Source organism: Cupressus sempervirens, chromosome 11 (genome assembly GCF_028749045.1).
Source record: "Cupressus sempervirens isolate cs-2001-9-10 chromosome 11, ASM2874904v1, whole genome shotgun sequence".
Lineage (NCBI taxonomy): Eukaryota > Viridiplantae > Streptophyta > Pinopsida > Cupressales > Cupressaceae > Cupressus > Cupressus sempervirens.
This window is the reverse complement of record NC_143128.1, coordinates 261,406,693-261,429,472: the sequence shown is the minus strand read 5'-3', so window position 1 is coordinate 261,429,472 and position 22,780 is coordinate 261,406,693. Positions and strand designations below refer to the sequence as shown.

At 39.2% G+C, this 22,780-nt stretch overlaps 1 protein-coding gene across 2 annotated transcripts in view; it reads left to right on the top strand.

Annotated features, from left to right (window-relative positions):
- Positions 1-22,780, top strand: part of LOC149529133 (protein virilizer homolog) — a 168,328-nt gene that overhangs the window by 105,490 nt on the left and 40,058 nt on the right. For both annotated transcript variants that reach the window (XM_089811290.1, XM_089811289.1), the window contains exons 16-18: positions 15,097-15,164; positions 15,253-15,469; positions 16,004-16,219. In XM_089811290.1, the coding sequence (XP_089667416.1) occupies positions 15,097-15,164; positions 15,253-15,469; positions 16,004-16,219 (501 nt within the window). The remainder of the gene's footprint in view (positions 1-15,096; positions 15,165-15,252; positions 15,470-16,003; positions 16,220-22,780) is intronic.

The following is a 22,780-nucleotide window of genomic DNA, read 5'->3' as shown; positions in this document are numbered from 1 at the left end:
ACAATAGCTCTAATCTTTTCGGGATCAACCCGAACGCCATCTGCACTAATGATATGCCCCAGGTAAAGGAGCTCAGTCATGCCAAACTCACATTTAGATTCCTTGGCATACAATGACTCTCTCTCCAGAATAGATAACACCTCCTCGAGATGATGTAAGTGCTCCTCCCAGGTCTTACTGAAGACCAAGATGTCATCAAAGAAGATCAAGACAAATCTCCTCAGCTGCTTCCTGAATACCTGGTTCATACAACTTTGAAATGTAGCAGGTGCATTGGTTAGACCAAATGGCATAACCATGAACTCAAAGTGGCCATAGTGACATCGGAAGGCTGTTTTCTCAATGTCCTTTGCTCTCATCCTGATCTGATGGTATCCGGATCGCAAATCAATTTTGGTGAAGAAGCATGCCCCATGCAACTCATCAATCAGCTCATCAATCCTAGGAATGGGATACCTGTTTTTAATTGTTTTCTTATTCAGTGCCCTGTAATCGATGCACATGCGCATCGTCCCATCCTTCTTCTTTACCAATACTACTGCTGAAGCAAAAGGGCTCTTACTGGGCCTGATATGCCCCATCTCCAACAAATCCTTAATCGCCTTATCTATCTCATCCTTGTGTTTCTTAGGATGACGATAGGGAGTAATCATAACTGGTTTGGCTCCCTCCTCGAGCTCAATAACATGTTCCATCCCTCTGTCAAGAGGAACCCCATGAGGAATATCGCTAAATACTTTAGCGTGTCTATCGAGTATCTTCTGGACATCTAGTGGATGACTCTTTTCTTGTGGCTCTGGTGAAGTTGGCATAATGTGGCATTCTGCCGCCCACTCTATGTCATCATGACGAAAAAGTCTCTGCATTCTCCTCAAGGACACTATTCTGCAACCTCCATCTGAAAGCCCTCTAAGTACCACAGTTCTCCCCTCATGCTGGAATCTCATCTCCAATTTCGCTAGATTGAGTGTGAACTCAACTAGTGAAGCCATCCATGTCATGTCGAGGATGACATCATAATCTCCCATGTCCACAACATAGAACTCATCCTCCAACTCGTAGCCATCTCCAAACCTGATGCGAAGATTAGATATCTTCCGAGTGCATAATAACTTATCACCGTTAGCCACCATGACTCTAAACCCATCATGCTCCTCTGTCTGTAACCCTCTCCTGGCTACCAACTGTGCATCTATGAAGTTATGTGTAGCCCCAGTGTCAATAAGAGATATCACTTTCTGCCCCTGGATAGTACCCCTGACCTTAAATGTGATTGCCTTTTGGGCCCCTGTTAAGCGTGCCAACGATCTATCATCCTTAGGAATGTTGCTCTCCTCTATAGTGTTACCCTCATCTGAATCGGAGTGCTGATCCTCCCCTTCTGACTCTGACTCTTCTGCTGAAAAATACTCCATTTGATTTGCCTTAGCCTTGAGAGAACATTTATGAGATAAGTCCCAAGGCTCTCTACAATGGAAGCACAACTTCTTCTTTCGAAGTTCATTCAAGGTTTCATTGTCTAGTCCTTTTGATCCTTCTTTGGGTTTGCTATACTCTTTCTGAAATGATTTTTTGTCTTTGTCCTTGCGGTAGGAAGAATCTGTTGAATGGTTTTTTCCTTTGTATACCGAAGGGGCTAAATCTCGTGCCTTTTTAGTTGCTTCAGCTAACGTGAGTGGATCATGTCCCTTCACCCAACCTCGTAATGGATGAGCAAGACCATCACAAAATAACACCACCAATCTCCTAGGAGAGATATCAGTAACAAGTACAGACAAGCGCTGAAACTCGGCAATGTAAGCATCCACAGAACCTGACTGTTTTAACTGTGCTAGCTCCTTGAAATGTAACTCGGGATCCTTAGTGTCAAATCTCCCAATCAATGTTTCAGTGAATTCCTCATAGGATGTAATCTGATTATGCCCCAAAGTCACCATGCCATGATGCCACCATTCATGTGCAATGTCATCCAAGTGCATAGCCGCATACTTGATAGCCTCCTCCTCAGGCATAGGATTTAGCTGCAAGTATGTATCTACCTTCTGCACCCAAGCTCGTGCAGTCATCTTCCCTGAAGCATCATAATAAGGTAAAGAAAGTTTTCCAACTTTCTTCCTCAGCTCAAAGTTTTGATTCCTCCCTCCTGCTTTAGGCATGTGTCTCATCCTCAAGTCCATATAATCTCTAAGAGAAATATCCGCCTGAAACTCTAGTCCACTAGCCTCCCAGTCCCTCCTGAACTGATCCTGTAACTCGGTAATCTGCGGTTCGTTTACTGGATGAACCGGATCTCTAGGTGGAAAAGTGGGTAGAAGAGGTCTCGAGCTCACAGTCCGTGCTGGGCGTGCAACGTGTCTAAAGTTATCAGCCTCATTCCCATTGTTGCCGTGTCCATTATTACCATTAATGTTATTCTCAGGACCATTGTTGTTGCCTTGGCCTTCATGGTTATTGTTTCCCCCGTTGTTATTGTTTCCCTCGTTGTTATTGTTTCTGTTGTTGGCATCACCTGGATTAATATTGATACCCATCTGTCTAGCCATGAGCTGCAACATCATGTCCATTCGCCTATTCTGCTCCTGCTGCATACGCTGCCCCTGCTCTAATGTATCCAGTAACTGTCGGAACAGTACCTCCCCTTGATCTGGACCAGCATTTCTGCCTCCGCCTAATCCTGTATTCCTGTCATCTCGATCACCTATATTATTGTCCTGATCACAGAATATCTCCTCTGTGTCTGTATGGTTGAATTCAATGTCCCCCTGCACGGATGTACTAGACTGTTTGCTTTGAAAGTCTGAAATCCTATTTTGTCTTGCTCTGGTATCGCGGAAATTATAAGACCCCTGTCGCATGCTCAAACATAAATGCTTAGCCTGTGTTTTTTTTACTTACTTTTTCTCTCTATCCGGCTGTTCCAAATTCCCTATAAGACCTCCACAGGATGGCAGGACTTATAGCTCTGATACCACTGTAATGGGCACCCACCGGTTATAACTTTATGAAAGACTTTGCAAGGAAGCTCTGATACCACTGTAATGGGCACCCCTGGATGTCCCAAAAAACTAAACCAAATTGCTGAAAGGAATTATGTCAAACAGTTTGCATTCAACTTCTTAAAACCCCTTATAACTCCGGAAATCAAACGTTTATTTGTTTGTTGTGTTTCATGCATGGAATTGGTATCATACAACATAAACAAGAAAGGAACTACAATAATATGCAAAGTGGAAATGAACTGCTGCTAATAAAATGTTATTTTCAGAATTCATAAAACCAAATACATGGCAGATTTATCAACTCACTAATTACTTCAGCAATATTGTCATAATACTCCAGCCCATGCTTACGAACTTGCTGCTACAATACTTTGTCCTTCAATCAGTCCACTACCTTCGTAATACCATTCCCTCAAAGCGGCATAAGCGTCGGACAAGTAGTGAAGAAGATATGAGCAAAATACCAAATCTGCCTGTAGCCGGAAATGCAACTAAACTGCCTGATAATGAAGCCAAAAACAAAGAATTCCAAAGGCCAAACCCCAAGGGAATGACGTCTAGAATGTTACAAGAGAGAATAGACGTCCTCAAATGCCAAGAACTGAGCTGCAACTCACATACCAATTTCTTCTCATATTCAACCTGCCTAATGAAGCCACAGATGCTTCCTTTTATTCTATTCCCACGGGTCCGCTCAACTCATATGGGCAATGTGGGATAAAAGATGTGTAATATAAAACATATATTAAAATACCCCTTATGTCTCCCTTGGGTACACATCACCATAAAATAAATATTAAAGTAACACTTTAATATTTTACAATTAAATTAGACGTTACTTTAATAAAACTTCAGGCATTAAAATGTATTAGCAATCGAACTCCGAATAATGCGAGTGATAGCTCATCGGAAAGCTCTCACCGAGGAGTATCGAATCCAATCACTAAAATTGACCTGCACTGTGTCCTGCCGACTTACTAAAAATAGTAAGTATGCCTGAAACTGAGTAAATCAACTTCGTTTTGGCCCACTGGAAATGACTAGGCCAAAAGACTCCAAGATCCCATTAAACCCTTCGTTAGCCCTCGGGACCATGTAGAACAAAGCTAACGCACACACACTTGATCAACTGCTAAAATGGGGACATTACATCAAATGCCGAAAACAAAGCTGCAACTCACACACCAATTTCTTCTCATATTCAACCTGTCTAATGAAGCCACAAATGCTTCTTTTTATTCTATTCCCACGGGTCCCCTCAACTCATATGGGCAATGTGGGATAAAAGATGTGTAATATAAAACACATATTAAAATACCCCTTATGTCTCCCTTGGGTACACATCACCATAAAATATATATTAAAGTAACACTTTAATATTTTACAATTAAATTATTCGTTACTTTAATAAAACTTCAGGCATTAAAATGTATTAGCAATCGGACTCCGAATAATGCGAGTGATAGCTCATCGGAAAGCTCTCACCGAGGAGTATCGAGTCCAATCACCAAAATTGACCTGCACTGTGTCCTGCCGACTTACTAAAAATAGTAAGTATGCCTGAAACTAAGTAAATCAACTTCGTTTTGGCCCAAACTGGAAATGACTAGGCCAAAACACTCCAAGATCCCATTAAACCCTTCTTTAGCCCTCGGGACCATGTAGAACAAGGCTAACGCGCACATACTTGGTCAACTGCTAAAATGGGGACATTACAGTCCGCCCCCCTTGAAATTGCTTGTCCTCAAGCAACCTCAGTCCAGCCTGCTGAATAACCTGCTCACTCTCCCATGTAGAATCTTCCGCCGGCAGGTCTTTCCATTTGACCAAATACTCCTTCACTATCCTGTTTCTAAGCTTCCTCTCTCTGGTATCCACAATAGCCTCAGGTACTAACACAAGCTTCCCCTCCTCATCCAAAGGGGGTAAATCTGCAGAAGGCACTACACTCTGACCAATGGCTTTCTTAAGCCTAGACACATGAAACACATTGTGCACTCGATTGCCCTCTGGAAGCTCAAGCTCATAGGCGACTTTGCCCACTTTGCGAATCACCCTGTAGGGACCATAAAATCTAGGTTTCAACTTTTCAGCTCCGCTCTTCTTGAGCGATGACTGTCTATATGGTTGTAGCCTCAAGTAAACCATATCCCCTACCTCGAAGCTACGCTCTATACTGTGCTGATCAGCATACAATTTCTGTTGATTCTGGGCTTGTTGTATATTCTCTTTGAGCACTTTCAGGATGTCCTGACTATCCTACAATAAGTTTTTGGCTTTGGGCACTCTACTGTCCCCCAAAACTAAATCCATGAAGCTAGGTGCTTCATAACCATAGAGTGCCATGAAAGGAGTCATCTTGATGGACATATGATAAGTGGTGTTATAACAATACTCTCCCATATGCAACCATCTGATCCAAGCCTTTTGTTGTGTAGTTACATAGTTCCTCAAATATCCTTCCGCCCATTTATTCACAATCTCTGTTTGCTCATCTGTTTGCGGATGATAACTAGTGCTAGGTGTAAGATCTGTAACACACAACCTAAACAACTCTTGCCAAAAAACACTCATAAACTTACTATCCCGGTCGCTGACAATGAATCTGGGCAGCCCATGTAACCTGAATATCTCTTTAAAGAAAAGATCTGCCACCTGTGCTGCTGTGTAAGTGGACGGAATAGCAAAGAAGTGAGCAAACTTCGTCAAGCGGTCCACCACCACATAGATGCAATCCCTTCCCTGCACTCGTGGTAAACCAGTGATGAAGTCCATCGAAATACTTTCCCATTTCCTATTAGGAATGGGCAAGGGCTGTAATAAACCTGCAGGAAATGTGTGTTCTCCCTTATTCTGTTGACAAACCATACACTCCCTGACATACCTCTGAACATCATCCTTGAGCCCTTTCCATGAAAACCGCTCTCGGATCTGCCTGTAGGTCTTGAAGACCCCCGGATGTCCTGCTGTGGGTGCATCATGAAATGCCTTCAATATCGCCTCTCTCAAATGTGATGACGGAATCAAATAAACCCTGTCCTGAACTCTGATCAATCCATCTATCACCTCATAGCGATCATCCTGTATGGTACCTGAAATCAATCCAGAAGCCCAAGCATCTCCGACATACTCTGCTATAATCCGATCTCTCCAATCTCCTGAAATCTCTGCCAGAGCACATAAGTGAGGTCTCCGAGATAAGGCATCAGCCACCACATTTTTCTTACCTTTGACAAACTCTATGTCAAAGTCATAAGCCTGCAATTTAGTCACCCATTTTTGTTGCCGGTCATTAAGATCACGCTGGCTCATGAAGTATTTAATACTGTTGTGATCAGTCTTGATCACAAAACGTCCACCTACCAAATATGATCGAAATTTGGCCAATGCATGCATTATGGCCAACATCTCCCGGTCATAGACAGAATGACTTTTCTCAACTCCTCGGAGCTTCCTACTCTCGAATGCAATGGGATGCTTCTCCTGCATCAATACTGCTCCAATCCCATCACCTGATGCATCACAATGAAGCTCAAAAGGCTTTGTGAAATCCGGTAGAGCTAGAACTGGACATGAAGACATTACCTGCTTGAAATGCTCAAAACACCTCTGTGCTGCCCCTGTCCACACGAAGGCTCCTTTCCTGGTAAGATCTGTCAAGGGTGTAGCAATCTGTGAGAATCCCTTAACAAACCTTCTATAAAAACCACATAAACCAAAGAATCCCTTAAGCTGTGTAAGGTTTGTGGGAGTAGGCCACTCTACAATAGCTCTAATCTTTTCGGGATCAACCCGAACGCCATCTGCACTAATGATATGCCCCAGGTAAAGGAGCTCAGTCATGCCAAACTCACATTTAGATTCCTTGGCATACAATGACTCTATCTCCAGAATAGATAACACCTCCTCGAGATGATGTAAGTGCTCCTCCCAGGTCTTACTGAAGACCAAGATGTCATCAAAGAAGATCAAGACAAATCTCCTCAGCTGCTTCCTGAATACTTGGTTCATACAACTTTGAAGTGTAGCAGGTGCATTGGTTAGACCAAATGGCATAACCATGAACTCAAAGTGGCCATAGTGACATCGGAAGGCTGTTTTCTCAATGTCCTTTGCTCTCATCCTGATCTGATGGTATCCGGATCGCAAATCAATTTTGGTGAAGAAGCATGCCCCATGCAACTCATCAATCAGCTCATCAATCCTAGGAATGGGATACCTGTTTTTAATTGTTTTCTTATTCAGTGCCCTGTAATCGATGCACATGCGCATTGTCCCATCCTTCTTCTTTACCAATACTACTGCTGAAGCAAAAGGGCTCTTACTGGGCCTAATATGCCCCATCTCCAACAAATCTTTAATCGCCTTCTCTATCTCATCCTTGTGTTTCTTAGGATGACGATAGGGAGTAATCATAACTGGTTTGGCTCCCTCCTCGAGCTCAATAACATGTTCCATCCCTCTGTCAGGAGGAACCCCATGAGGAATATCGCTAAATACTTTAGCGTGTCTATCAAGTATCTTCTGGACATCTAGTGGATGACTCTTTTCTTGTGGCTCTGGTGAAGTTGGCATAATGTGGCACTATGCCACCCACTCTATGTCATCATGACGAAAAAGTCTCTGCATTCTCCTCAAGGACACTATTCTGCAACCTCCATCTGAAAGCCCTCTAAGTACCACAGTTCTCCCCTCATGCTGGAATCTCATCTCCAATTTCGCTAGATTGAGTGTGAACTCAACTAGTGAAGCCATCCATGTCATGCCGAGGATGACATCATAATCTCCCATGTCCACAACATAGAACTCATCTTCCAACTCGTAGCCATCTCCAAACCTGATGCGAAGATTAGATATCTTCCGAGTGCATAATAACTTATCACCGTTAGCCACCATGACTCTAAACCCATCATGCTCCTCTGTCTGTAACCCTCTCCTGGCTACCAACTGTGCATCTATGAAGTTATGTGTAGCCCCAGTGTCAATAAGAGATATCACTTTCTGCCCCTGGATAGTACCCCTGACCTTAAATGTGATTGCCTTTTGGGCCCCTATCAAGCGTGCCAACGATCTATCATCCTTAGGAATGTTGCTCTCCTCTATAGTGTTACCCTCATCTGAATCGGAGTGCTGATCCTCCCCTTCTGACTCTGACTCTTCTGCTGAAAAATACTACATTTGATTTGCCTTAGCCTTGAGAGAACATTTATGAGATAAGTCCCAAGGCTCTCTACAATGGAAGCACAGCTTCTTCTTTCGAAGTTCATTCAAGGTTTCATTGTCTAGTCCTTTTGATCCTTCTTTGGGTTTGCTATACTCTTTCTGAAATGATTTTTTGTCTTTGTCCTTGCGGTAGGAAGAATCTGTTGAATGGTTTTTTCCTTTGTATACCGAAGGGGCTAAATCTCGTGCCTTTTTAGTTGCTTCAGCTAACGTGAGTGGATCATGTCCCTTCACCCAACCTCGTAATGGATCAGCAAGACCATCACAAAATAACACCACCAATCTCCTAGGAGAGATATCAGTAACAAGTACAGACAAGCGCTGAAACTCGGCAATGTAAGCATCCACAGAACCTGACTGTTTTAACTGTGCTAGCTCCTTGAAATGTAACTCGGGATCCTTAGTGTCAAATCTCCCAATCAATGTTTCGGTGAATTCCTCATAGGATGTAATCTGATTATGCCCCAAAGTCACCATGCCATGATGCCACCATTCATGTGCAACGCCATCCAAGTGCATAGCCGCATACTTGATAGCCTCCTCCTCAGGCATAGGATTAAGCTGCAAGTATGTATCTACCTTCTGCACCCAAGCTCGTGCAGTCATCTTCCCTGAAGCATCATAATAAGGTAAAGAAAGTTTTTCAACTTTCTTCCTCAGCTCAAAGTTTTGATTCCTCCCTCTTGCTTTAGGCATGTGTCTCATCCTCAAGTCCATATAATCTCTAAGAGAAATATCCGCCTGAAACTCTGGTCCACTAGCCTCCCAGTCCCTCCTGAACTGATCCTGTAACTCGGTAATCTGCGGTTCGTTTACTGGATGAACCGGATCTCTGGGTGGAAAAGTGGGTAGAAGAGGTCTCGAGCTCACAGTCCGTGCTGGGCGTGCAACGTGTCTAAAGTTATCAGCCTCATTCCCATTGTTGCCGTGTCCATTATTACCATTAATGTTATTCTCAGGACCATTGTTGTTGCCTTGGCCTTCATGGTTATTGTTTCCCCCGTTGTTATTGTTTCCCTCGTTGATATTGTTTCTATTGTTGGCATCACCTGGATTAATATTGACACCCATCTGTCTAGCCATGAGCTGCAACATCATGTCCATTCGCCTATTCTGCTCCTGCTGCATACGCTGCCCCTGCTCTAATGTATCCAGTAACTGTCGGAACAGTACCTCCCCTTGATCTGGACCAGCATTTCTGCCTCCGCCTAATCCTGTATTCCTGTCATCTCGATCACCCATATTATTGTCCTGATCACAGTATATCTCCTCTGTGTTTGTATCGTTGAATTCAATGTCCCCCTGCACGGATGTACTAGACTGTTTGCTTTGCAAGTCTGAAATCCTATTTTGTCTTGCTCTGGTATCGCGGAAATTATAAGACCCCTGTCGCATGCTCAAACATAAATGCTTAGCCTGTGTTTTTTTTTACTTACTTTTTCCTCTATCCGGCTGTTCCAAATTCCCTATAAGACCTCCACAGGATGACAGGACTTATAGCTCTGATACCACTGTAATGGGCACCCCTGGATGTCCCAAAAAACTAAACCAAATTGCTGAAAGGAATTATGTCAAACAGTTTGCATTCAACTTCTTATTTCTCCGTTTAATGTTTTAAACCCCTTATAATTCCGGAAATCAAACATTTATTCTTTGTTGTGTTTCGTGCATGGAATTGGTATCATACAACATAAACAAGAAAGCAACTACAATGATATGCAAAGTGGAAATGAACTGCTGCTAATAAAATGTTATTTTCAGAATTCATAAAATCAAATACATAGCAGATTTATCAACTCACTAATTACTTCAGCAATATTGTCATAATACTCCATCCCATGCTTACGAACTTGCTGCTACAATACTTTGTCCTCCAATCAGTCCACTACCTTCATAATACCATTCCCTCCAAGCGACATAAGCGTCGGACAAGTAGTGAAGAAGATATGAGCAAAATATCAAATCTGCCTGTAGCCGGAAATGCAACTAAACTGCCTGATAATGAAGCCAATAAGAAAGAATTTCAAAGGCCAAACCCCAAGGGAATGACGTCTAGAATGTTACAAGAGAGGATAGACGTCCTCAAATGCCGAAAACAAAGCTGCAACTCACACACCAATTTCTTCTCATATTCAACCTGTCTAATGAAGCCACAAATGCTTCCTTTTATTCTATTCCCACGGGTCCCCTCAACTCATATGGGCAATGTGGGATAAAAGATGTGTAATATAAAACACATATTAAAATACCCCTTATGTCTCCCTTGGGTACACATCACCATAAAATATATATTAAAGTAACACTTTAATATTTTACAATTAAATTAGACGTTACTTTAATAAAACTTCAGGCATTAAAATGTATTAGCAATCAGACTCCGAATAATGCGAGTGATAGCTCATCGGAAAGCTCTCACCGAGGAGTATCGAGTCCAATCACCAAAATTGACCTGCACTGTGTCCTGCCGACTTACTAAAAATAGTAAGTATGCCTGAAACTAAGTAAATCAACTTCGTTTTGGCCCAAACTGGAAATGACTAGGCCAAAACACTCCAAGATCCCATTAAACCCTTCGTTAGCCCTCGGGACCATGTAGAACAAGGCTAACGCGCACATACTTGGTCAACTGCTAAAATGGGGACATTACAGTAAACTTAAGTAAGACGTGTGTCTAGAACCTAGGAGAGTAACATACTAGTTACAACACCGAAGACCCTCCTATAAGTGCAACTTAGGGAGAATGTATACAAACATTGCAAGACGGGTCCTGATTACTAGGGTATGTTAGGTATGCATGTACAAATGCAATGTAGTCTCTTTCAAATAGAGGAAAGGATAAAACTAGTGGGGAAAAACTCCCCCCTGAAAGAGAGATTAAGTAACAAAATACTCTCAAAGAAGATTGAGAAATGCTACACTCCATGTAAGGTAAAATTCCAGAGAGAAGAAGAGAGACAAGATAGCCTTTCTTCAATGTAGAGTCTCCTATAATGATTGTAGATGCTCGAAACTGAATGTTGAAGATTTTTCTTTTACAAAAAACACAACCAAGATAGTATGCAAGATGTGTTCACATTCTTAAAAGGAAGACAAGGGAAGATGGATGAAATATGATGCCTCTAAGGTATGCTCAGGTGTCCTCATGTCAATGCCAAAGGTTGTCACACTTTAAACAGGTATTCTAGGATATGTTGCTGACAATGAGAATCTAAGATCTAATGAAGATTAATGTAGAGCAACGTCCAAAGAATCAAGTGTCTCCTCTGAAGATAAGAGATACCTCTTCCACATGTAGGTCTAGACTCCAAAGTATCCACACTAATGTCAAACTGTGAAGAATGATCATTTAGAGAATAAAGAAGAGGTTTAAACTGTTTCCCTCACAACAAATGGAGACGAATAATCTCTATCAAAGAGAAGATGAATATCACAAATGGTGTCTCTCAAATTCCCAAGATGATTCCACAAACAAACTTGCAAAGTTTGTCAAGTAGTCATTTTAAGAAATTGTGTCTTGAAAGCAATATATATCTCACTATATTGAATCAGAAGAACCCAAACTTGAAGCAACACAAACATCATTAGGAGCAATAGTAAATATGATCTTGGAGGAGATGGAATGAAAGGCTCAAGAATTAGATCACAAGTGAGGTTACTCAACTTCAAGATGTCAAAGTTCTCCTTAATATTAGAATCTACACTAGAAGTGTGATTGCCATCGAAAGAATCAAAGTTTTCAATATGAGCAAAGTTTGAAGATGAGTAAAACCAAGATGCATGATCCACCGTGTAAGAAGTACTGATTGTTTTGCTGACCAAGTCGCCATTGATAATTGAATCAAGAGTGAACTCCATAGTATTCCTTGTTGCGCCATGAGTGATTTGATAGATGAAAAGTATCCCTTATTTCATTCATATATGTATGATTGCCTATCAAAATAGGTGGCATGTTGCAAGGCTCAAATGAAGAGAAAATAGATTGTAAACATACCATATAACGGGAAGCCCTTGAATCTAGAAGCCATCATCTTGAATCATGATTTTTAGTAGCACAAAGAGCTTGTCCTTTGTTCCTAGATGTCTCAAAAGTATGACTATTTTCCTCATCACATTTTGTTTGTTGTGAAGAAGAAGTTGAAGTAGACATTCTTGAAGCCGAATTGATTTTAATACTCTAAGAAGATGCTTCAATTCTTCAATATCCTTCTTGTAAGAATAATGTTAATCATATGTTGTCGTCTTGCAAATACACTCAATTAGGCTTCTTCTTAGATAATTCCCGCTTAAGAGAGGGTGTAGAATCTCCTTGTTGAGGAGAGGAAGATTCTGCTCTATCCTTGTGTGGATTTTTCTTTGATTGCTTTTGCTTTTTATTGGATTCTCTCTCATGACTAGCCACCAATGCATGTGACTTGTTTAACTGAAAAATACCCAATCTGATCAACTTTGCTTGTTCAAGCATCAACATGTCTATGAATGAATCAAAAGATGTTGTGTAGGCAATTCCCATAGTCAACCAATGAGTTTGGAAACTAGAAACAAAAGTTGCATACACTTTAGGAAGTTTGTCCAACAAGTTGAAGATTCTGCAACCTTTTTATTAATGGCACAATCTTTGAGTTGTGCTCTCTATTATTTGCCTTCCTCTCCGGCCTAATTGGTGGGCTAAGACGGTGATATTCGTGATGATGAGCTCATTGATGGGAGAACTGCTCGAAAAAAGAGCAAACCTATAGAGTCTGTTAACTTTGCTCTCATGGATAACATTCACAGTGTGTTTGAACCTTAAACATATTTCGAGGCTAAAGGAATTCTAGAGTGGGAACATGCTAGGACATTTGAATACCAGAGCCTACTGAAGAATAACGCTTGGGTCCTTTATGATCTTCCAATAAGGAAGAAACCCATTGGCTGCAAATGGGTTTACAAAATCAAATACAAATCTGATGGTACTTTGAATAAGTGCAAAGCTCTTTTAGTTGTGAAGGGATTTTCTTAGTGTCAAGGCATTGATTATGAGGAGACCGTTGCTCTTTCTACAAAGATGAGCACAATCAGATTAGTCCTAGCCATGGCAACACAGTTTGGCTGGAAGGTCCATCAGATGGACATCAAGAGTGCTTTACTGAATGGTGATGTCCACTAAGAGGTCTACATGATGCAGCCTCCTAGTTTCAAGGTTGCCTGGTAAAGACCATCAAGTTCTCAGATTGGTGATAGCTCTCTATGGTTTGAAGTAGGTCCCTAGGGCATGGTACATAAAAAATGATAAGTAGCTCAGTGATCAAGGCTTCCAAAGGAGTTCTTTAGACTCAAATTTGTACATCAAGACTACTGACAGTGACATCATCTTTCTAGTTATTTATGTGGATTTGATCATCACTGGCAGCTCGATATCTTTGATTCAGGGAATCCAATAGAATTTATGCCAGTCTCTTGATATGACTAACCTCGAGCTCATGCATTGTTGCCTAGATGTTGAGGTTTGGCAACAGTCTTTTGGTATATTCATCGTTCAGTCTAAATATGCCAGGGTTCTATTAGACAGATTTTGTATGCAGTATTGCAAGCCTGTATCCACCTGTGGAAAAAGGTCTCAAGTTATCAGTCAAGTCTGATTCTCCTCTTGTTGATGATACTACATATAGGAAACTAGTAGGAAACCTCATCTACTCTTTGCTACTAGCCCTGATATCAACTTCGCAGTCAGCTATATCTCACGCTTTACGATAGCTCCCAATGTTGATCATTGGATGGCAGCAAAGCATGTTCTTCGTTATGTGAAGGTCACTTCGGATTATGGACTTCTCTACTCTCGAATTTCTAATCCTAGACTTAGTGAGTTCATAGATTTAGATTGGGTAGGCTGTATTGAAAAATGTCAACTTTTGGATTTGTGTTTAGTTTGGGATCTGGTGTCGTCACATGGACTAGTAAGAAGCAATAGACAGTTTCTCTCTCCTCCACAAAGGCTAAATATAGAGGGATTGTTAAGGCAGGATATGACGCTGTTTGGCTTCGTCGGATGCTTGGGGATATGCAGAGGGCACTAGAAGGACCGACTACTTTGTTTGTTGATAACGGAGGCGTTATCAAGTTAGCACACAATCCAGTCTTCTATGAAACATAAGTGGGTGTCACAAAGGACAACTAAAGGAAATTGTGGGCATTTGGATTAACTAATGGAACTTGGAGAATATGGGGGGCATGAAGGGTATGTATAACATATGTGGAGATGTGGCCAATATGAAGGGTCATAGCCGATAGTTTGGTACCTATTTTATTGTGAAACTGCATAGTGGTTTCTCTTGAGCTTCATTCCTAACAATAGAAGCTCATGCCATTGTAGAAACATACAAAAGTTTGTAGGTTGCATGTTATTGTGGCATGATCTAGATTAGGTATGGCAATATATTGGTAAGGTTGGAACCATAAAATTGCCATTTGTTGGTTAATATGTATGGTTTGATCTCATCTCACAGTGTAAGAGAACTGCACAGATTTGGCTACCATCGTGCAACATTTAGAATGACATAAATAGGCTGAATGGGAGCCACCAGAAGCCAATGATGCAAAAACATTTTTAGGAAATCAAGTTCGTTTTGATTTTATGATTGGTATTATCTTTTATAATCTTGTCTGCTTCTTAATCTGTGCTTATATGATCAATGCTTATAATAATAAATGGTATACATATTGAGGGGTTGGTGTGGTAAGCTTGTATTCTTCTGTCTTTGTGATTTTTTAGTTCATGCTTGGAAAGGATCAATAATGTAGCAACCTTTTAAAATGTAAAGAAATAAAATGTGTCTTTTCTGGCTTTTAGATGATCTATTAGTACTTTTGATTCATTTGTTTATGGACATGCTGTCAGGAAGCTGCAGAACAGCATCATAATACAAAATTATTGAATGCATTGCTCCAGTTACATCGTGAGATCAGGTTAACACCCAATTTCCTTTTGCTATTTTCTGGAACAGTTTATTAGAAGTATATATTTGCATGCTAATTGCTATCTGTTTTGTTGCAGTCCAAAATTAGCTGCTCGTACTGCTGTTCAACCATTTTGTTTTACCAGCTCGACACTTGCATTGGGAGGTGTCTGTCACCTCCTTGTATCTTGTGTAGCGTGTTGGCCTATTTTTGGTTGGACACCTGGATTATTTCAATGTCTTTTGGAAAATGCTCCAGCTCCCGCTTCTTTGGCACTGGGTCCAAAGGAAGCATGCAGCATCCTTTACCTGTTGGTGAGTGTTTTAGTTTTTTGGCAAATTCTGAAATTTATATTGTGACAATTAAAAAGTACAATTGGTAGTAAGAAGGAAAGTTGAGGGTAGCAAAAATCAAGAGGTGTTTTAACAGGTACTGATGCTAAAAGTGCTTATCTTGAATACTTTCTTTGTTATTTATCTAATTATTCACTATTTGTAGAATATGATCTTTAAGCAGAAATGCTTAGTTTGTGTCTTATGTCAAGTTCATCTCTAGAATTTGTGCACCTTATGAGCTGTTAATTTTTCAAAGAATGTTTTATCACTTTATGCCAAGTCCCAGGAGATGGAAGATACTGAATTTTGTTCTCTAAAACTGTTTCTTTAATTATTGGAAATCCTGTAGGAGGAGAAGCATTGTGATACTGCCATTGAAATTTATGTGTATTCTGTATGGGAAGAATGCCACAAATTTTATTCCATTTTGAGTATTTACAATCACTGACAAGCTGTTTTTATGTTAATGTGCTGTAAAGTCTTTTATTCATTCTGTAATTTCTATGTCCTAAGGGAGCGCTTTTCCCAGAAGAGGGTATTTGGCTCTGGAAGAATGGTACTTCATCTCTCAATGCTCTGAAGACATTGGGTGTTGGAACCCTTCTAGGTATAAAGAGCATTGAGGATATTGATTGGTACTTACAACCTCAGCAGTTTGAGAAGATGCTCAGTAGACTGCTCCCACACCTCGACAAGATATCGCAGATAGTGTTGCATTTTTCTTGTGCGGTATGTATGCATTTGCTCGATGCAATTTTTTCTCCTACTAGCCTTTTACTCTGAAGATGTAGCATATTATTTACGTGTATTGGAATACAAAAGGAACTATGTTCAAAGTTAATCAATTTGTGTGGACAGAGAAAAATATATAGAATATTGTATTAGGCTATTAGCAATTGCTAGATTTATAGCTTGTTAAAGATCCATTAGTCTTTTTCTTTTTTACTTTACAAATTTGAAACTACATGTAATTGTCAGGTTTGTAGGGAATTTTCATATTCTGTAATTTGTGAATGATTGTCATACCCTGCCTGATATTAGGGCTTGATAACACAAATCACAACACTAAAAGAAAGTTCAACTCGACATAAAATAATTAAAATTGGTTAAGACTATTTGTTTCTTGAACCAAAGAGCCGACCAGGGAAAAATTTGAAGAAATATGGTATAATCTGGTACTCACACATGCACACATACAGATATACACTTGAATGAAATTATTACATTTATGATCGATCATAATTTCAATGGAAGTGAATGCTTACTTTTGGTCAATCAATGCTTGATGTCTAAGGGGAAGACATATCTGAATATATGTTAATCGTCGAAATTATGCAATCAGGAGGCAATGATTAAATATATGAAAGGGCAGTGATTGATATATTGAAAGGTGCAATTACCCCTGTTGATAAGGCAGTGACTAAATATATTAAGAGGCAGCAATTAAGTTGAGAAGAGATACATGATTTTGAAGGACAGTGACCTTGGTAGGGATTGTGACTCTTTATCCTCTCTTGATGACTACATAGGGCAGACTGTCGATTGGATAAAAGGGGCATGGAATGAGATCACCACCAACCCGATGACATATATTACTATATAAGGGGAAATTGCCCTACACAACTAGTAGAGGAGTGATCATGGCATGCATTGTCGCTGGAATATAAGATGGAATTGCATAGAAGGGGACCAACCTTTAATAAGGATCTAGAGTGTCACTCGCTTCATATCTCTTTCTTTCGTTCCGTTGTGGGCCTTTTGAACAAAGGTAGCTAGTTCGGACCATGGTGAGCTCTTGGCAAAGGCAAAGCTAAGTATAAACCACTTTTCTTAGGGCCTTGGCAATACACTTAAGAGATGGCCTTCTCTCAATTGTGTTTGGTTTGGCCTTCCCATTATTATGATGATTAAGATGCAACTACAGAATACAAATCTTGGGTTGGAGCATCATCCCTTCCAATTAAAGGTGTGGCCTGAGTTGCATGTTCAAATGTTAACTCCCAAGCTTTTGGTATGATCACAAACTCTTTTGTAGCTCTCTCTAAGAATCTCAAGCAAGGGGAACACTCCTCATTGTGCCATAATCCCTGTAATAAGATTAGACATAGCTGTACTAGTTTAAGAGCCACCTAGTTAGTTGCTGATCCTAGAGAACCCTTATGCCTTAGAATAGTAGGGAATAGGAGGAAACTACTAGAAGGGCATTGAGAGCAGTAACCTTTAGGAGTTTGGGAAGGATTAGGGATGTATGGGCCTAAGGAGTGGCATAGTGGTACTTGATGTGCATCCGCATAGCGGGGCACTCACTATATTCCTTCTAGATAGAGCTATAACACAAGTGATTGTCATGGTTTACTATTCTTCATTGGGAAATCAATATTCTTGTTTGAAAGATTTGATAAAAGAGATTTCCCAGGAGAGGGAGAGCTATTTATGAGGACTTTACTAGAAAAGTGTTTATGTCCCGTAAGCTATATGATCCCTATTTCCAAGCTATGTGATTGGTTTCTTTTGGCATCCCTTTATCCCTTTTATGATGCAGTTGACCTTGTTCTCTATGTGATCGTTGCTAGTAGTTTGGATTTTGCCCAATCCTATATAGAAATAAGTAAGGGGAGACGATTTGACTCTATCTCAATATATCTCTCTTGTTGATAGGTGGAATGGAGGCAAAGAATCATGATTTCATTGCCATATTAAAGCAACCACTTGCCTCTCGGACAACATTTATGGTGCGTGTTGAAAAGTTGCCTTATCACTCGCTTTAAGACTTTGGTTCTAGGCCATCAACCTCCTTCTGTCAAGGAAGAAATCGATGAGTATGGAGCATGCTTTCATTGTCTACTAATTTGATGCATGCCCATGAAATAGTGGGGCAATTCATTAGGAATCGTACTAGCTAGAAGCATCGATGAGTATTACATATGGTGGTTGAACTTGCATGCTTTAGGGGGATAGCAGGGGCACTCCACCAATAGTTCTGATGTAGTGGAGATAAATTCCTATTGAGATCCTCTAGCTAGTAGATCAGCAATAGGGGCATTCACTCTACACTACAAATTCCTACCAAATTGATTAGTTGGTACACCTAGATTGGTTCTTCACTATTCCACCTTTGTCAAATCGATGCTAACAATAGACGAGAGGTTGTGTCATAATACCACCGATTTCTTCTTTTGGGGAATAGAGATCATATCTGTAGAACTTGTTCTATGTTAGTCTTGCTAGAAATAACTGGTGATTCGAGTGAAGAAAATATTTTCTTATCCCGCCTGATAATTGGATATGGAGTTGTCTCATAGATTGAAGCCCTAGCAAAAAAGGGATAATGGAAGCCATTTAACCAGAGTTGCCGGAAACTCCTCTGTCCCTCCTTGGGCGCGCGTATCCCCGTATCTGATTTGGAAACGTATCCAATACTTCTCGGATACACATCGAATATTGTACCCATGTCTGCCTAATAAAATTGATTATTGAACCATACCAAATACTATGGGATTTGATTTTTTGGTAAGATTTGACATAGATCTTCCCTTTAATGTAAAAAAAAACTATATTGAAGCAGTTTTTTTTAAACAAATAGTATAAACAAAACCCTCACCGAATGAGAAAGACAAATAAAATGTTTTTCTATTTCAACAACCCATTTTTGGGTTATCTTCTAATGCAACTCTACTATGTTTACATATTGTAAAGCGTTAAATTAACTTATAAATATATATGTAGCATTTATTTGTCAATATTACTTTTGAAATTAACTTTGAAAACTATGTTAAATATATGTATATGTGTTATTTATTAATGTTGTGTCTAGCCGTATCCATATTAGGGGTCTTAAAAAATGGCCGTATCCGTACCCAATACCGTATCTATATTTGTATCCGTATTCGTATCCATGCAACTTTGCATTTAACCATTAATGACTAGAAAATCATCTTTTCATGTTAAAGGGTAACGATCAATGGGAAGAGAGGTTCACTACTGGAAATAGGGGTACAACACACAGACAATTGGATTGATTCCTCCTTTTTGTTGACTATGAACCCCATCTATGAGATTGGTTCTCAGATGTGTTGAAGATTGTAGCTACAATAGAGATCTTTATCTCTGAGTTTATAGAAATATGAACATTATGGTCGTTTTCAGTTGAGAAGATATTTATGATAACATTTGAAACAACATTTTTGAGAGATGTGTCTTGCGAAAAGTCTTGTATTTGGAAATTGAGAGACCTTCGCGCATAATATGAAGAGTCTCGTTTCAATTTGTATATGCGGTTCCTTAGTGTATAGAGTAATCGTATCAAGTGAAAACATTGTACTTGAACATTGATTATTAATAAAAGAGATTTTTTCTAGTGTGAATGGGTTTTTTCCCTTCAAGTTGAAAGGTTTTCCCAGGATAATCTCTTGTTGAGTCTTGCTAGAAATGAATGGTGATCTTGAACAAAGAAAAGCTATTCTTATACCACCTGATAATTGGATATGGTGTTGTTTCCTAGATTGAAGCCTTGACAGAAAAGGGATAATGGAAGCCATCTAACCATCAGTGACTAGAAAATCATCTTTTCATGTTAAAGGGTAACGATCAATGGGAAGACAGGTTCACCACTGGAAATAGGGGTGCAACGCACATATAGTTGAAGGATTGATTCCTCCTCTTTGTTGACTATGAACCCCATCTATGAGATTGGTTCTCAGATGTGTTGAAGATTGTAGCTGAAATATAGATCTTTATCTTTGATTTTATAGAAATATGAACAATATGATCATTTTCAGCTGAAAGTAGGATTGGCAATAGAGCTTGAGATAACTTTTTATTGGCTTTTGATAATTAATGGTTGCGTGGTTGGAGCCTATAGAAATATCGCTTAAGGAAATGCCATTGCATGATTCATGAGGGAGTTCATTGATCGGTGAGTGTATAGAACTTAGAACTTATGACAAGTTTGCTGAAGGTAATACCATCTAATGACCTGTGAGGGAATTCATATTGGATTAGAACTTAGAACTTTTGAAAATTTTTCTTCAACGTAATATCACTTAAGAATTCATGTTGGTCAAGGATTAGAATTTCTAACTTACAACAAGTGTTCTTAAGGTAGTATTGTCTAAGTATCTCGAGGATTCCATTTTGGTTGACAAACCACTTTATTTTCACAAACATTACATCTTCATAGAAGTGGATTTTAGATTGATGAGGGAGTCATCAAAGAAAAATGGAGTCATGATTTTTGAATTGGATGTGAAGAAAAATTTGACAAGGGTTGGATTAGAGGTGCGTAGGTCAATGAGCAAGATAGGATGCTTTGATTTGCTTAATGATCTAAGTAAAGTTCTTAAAGAAGCTATATTTTTATTAGGGTTGATCAGATTAAGGGAAGATAGATTTGGGATTTCATTAGGATTAGGATGATGATGGAACATGGACAGCTTATACACCTGTTACCATGGAGTTGAAAGTCTTTCCACAATGAACTCTATATTACCAAATGAAAGTGCAATGAAAATATGAATAAAAAGAATTGAAAGATCTTTGTAGGCCTGCCAAAGGTCATTAAGGGATGACCTCTATATAATCGAAGGTGGATGAGGAATTTTTTTGTGAAATGAAAGTGGAAGATGTCAAATAATTTGGTATGAGAGGGTAATCAACTCTTTTCTTTCACCTTGAAAGGTGTAAATTTCTTGCAATCCTAGTGAAAATGAGAAATTTTATTTCCAATGGTTGTGCCATTTAATTCACCTCCAAGTTTATATACCTTGGTGAAACTTAAGGGTATACGTTGTCCCCTTGGTGATGAAATCCATGGAAGGCTTGCTCAAGGAAAATATTCAAGTCATGCAAAGGAAGAGCATACTTGAATTGGACTTTTGGATTCACATAAAGAGGACAAAAGGGCTTTTGACTCGTAGCATCTCCTTATAGTGTGAAGGAGCAACGTACACTAAATAGATCTTATAGATGCAATAGACAATTTTATTCCTTCTCAAAGAAATGATGTGCAAGAAATTATATCTGTAAATATTGTCTTTGACAAATCCCTTGAACCAAATGTGCTAGTGACATTCATTGATGAACTTGGACATGTTTTGCAATAGATATGATAGCAGTTTTTAAAAATAACAAGCTTTGACAAGTGATTTGGTTCAAGTGAAATATATTACCAATGAATTTTACACCCTTACAAAAACTTAGAGAAAAAAGCTAGCATACGAATTTTGAGTTATGACGCTCTTCATGATTTTCTATGCAAATTTAAAATAATTCTATCAAATTTGCATTCAATATGGAAAATATGCATTTGCAGATTGAAGAGATTAAGGGCGTTTGACAAATTATTCTTGAAAAATTTAAATTGATTCAAAATCTTTAGAAAGTACATCAAACATAGCAAAGCATTGAGCCAACTTTCCAAAGCTTGCAAAAATTGAAAACAAATTAACTGTTGTAAGAAGTTGAAAGACTTTAAAAGATAGAGTAATGGTAATCAAAGCTCATGCAACATGCTTGGACAAATAATAAATAAAATTTGACAATTTCAAGCTAATAAGAGTTGTATAAATTGTTTAGATGTACACTAGTAGGGAGAAATTCACCTTTGAGAGATTTGACTAAGAAAAAGACTACCAAGTTACAGGTGCAATTTTGGTGACAAGTGAAAAATAGAAGTGCTGGGTTAATTGAAAATTAGAACAGCAAGTGAATTTATACTTAAAAACCATGTAAGTTGGTCAATGACGACTTTAAATTAGAACAAAATGTTATGAAAACTTTTATCCAAATTGTAACTTCAAATGTTGAAATAAACAATTATGCACATGAACGCAATAACAAAAGATTTACGTGGAAACCCAATGCAGGAGAAAACCATGACAAATAATTGCTTTTATATAAACTTGTTCTTTTACAAAGATTTGTAGGCTACGATCTACTAGAGGCTCTAGTGCAGGAGCATCTAGTCATAAAGATATTATAGATTTCCCCAAGAGATATTGTAATTAGTTAATGTAAGTTCATATGTTTAAATGTGATATTTCATGTAATGAATCAATGATAATGCCTAATGGCAATAAAATGTAAAGTTGTCAAGAAAGTGCAAGATTGCAAAATTGTAATATTGCAAAATGTTGAAAACAAAAAGAAGATGAAAGGTCATAGGGGAATTTGGATGGTTGTAAATGCCTAAAATGATATAAATAACTTGTATTGGTCGTTCCAAATCAAAATGAGAAGAAAGATGACATTTTGGTGTTAGTTTGTGCATTCATTTCTAGCTACTTTGATTGG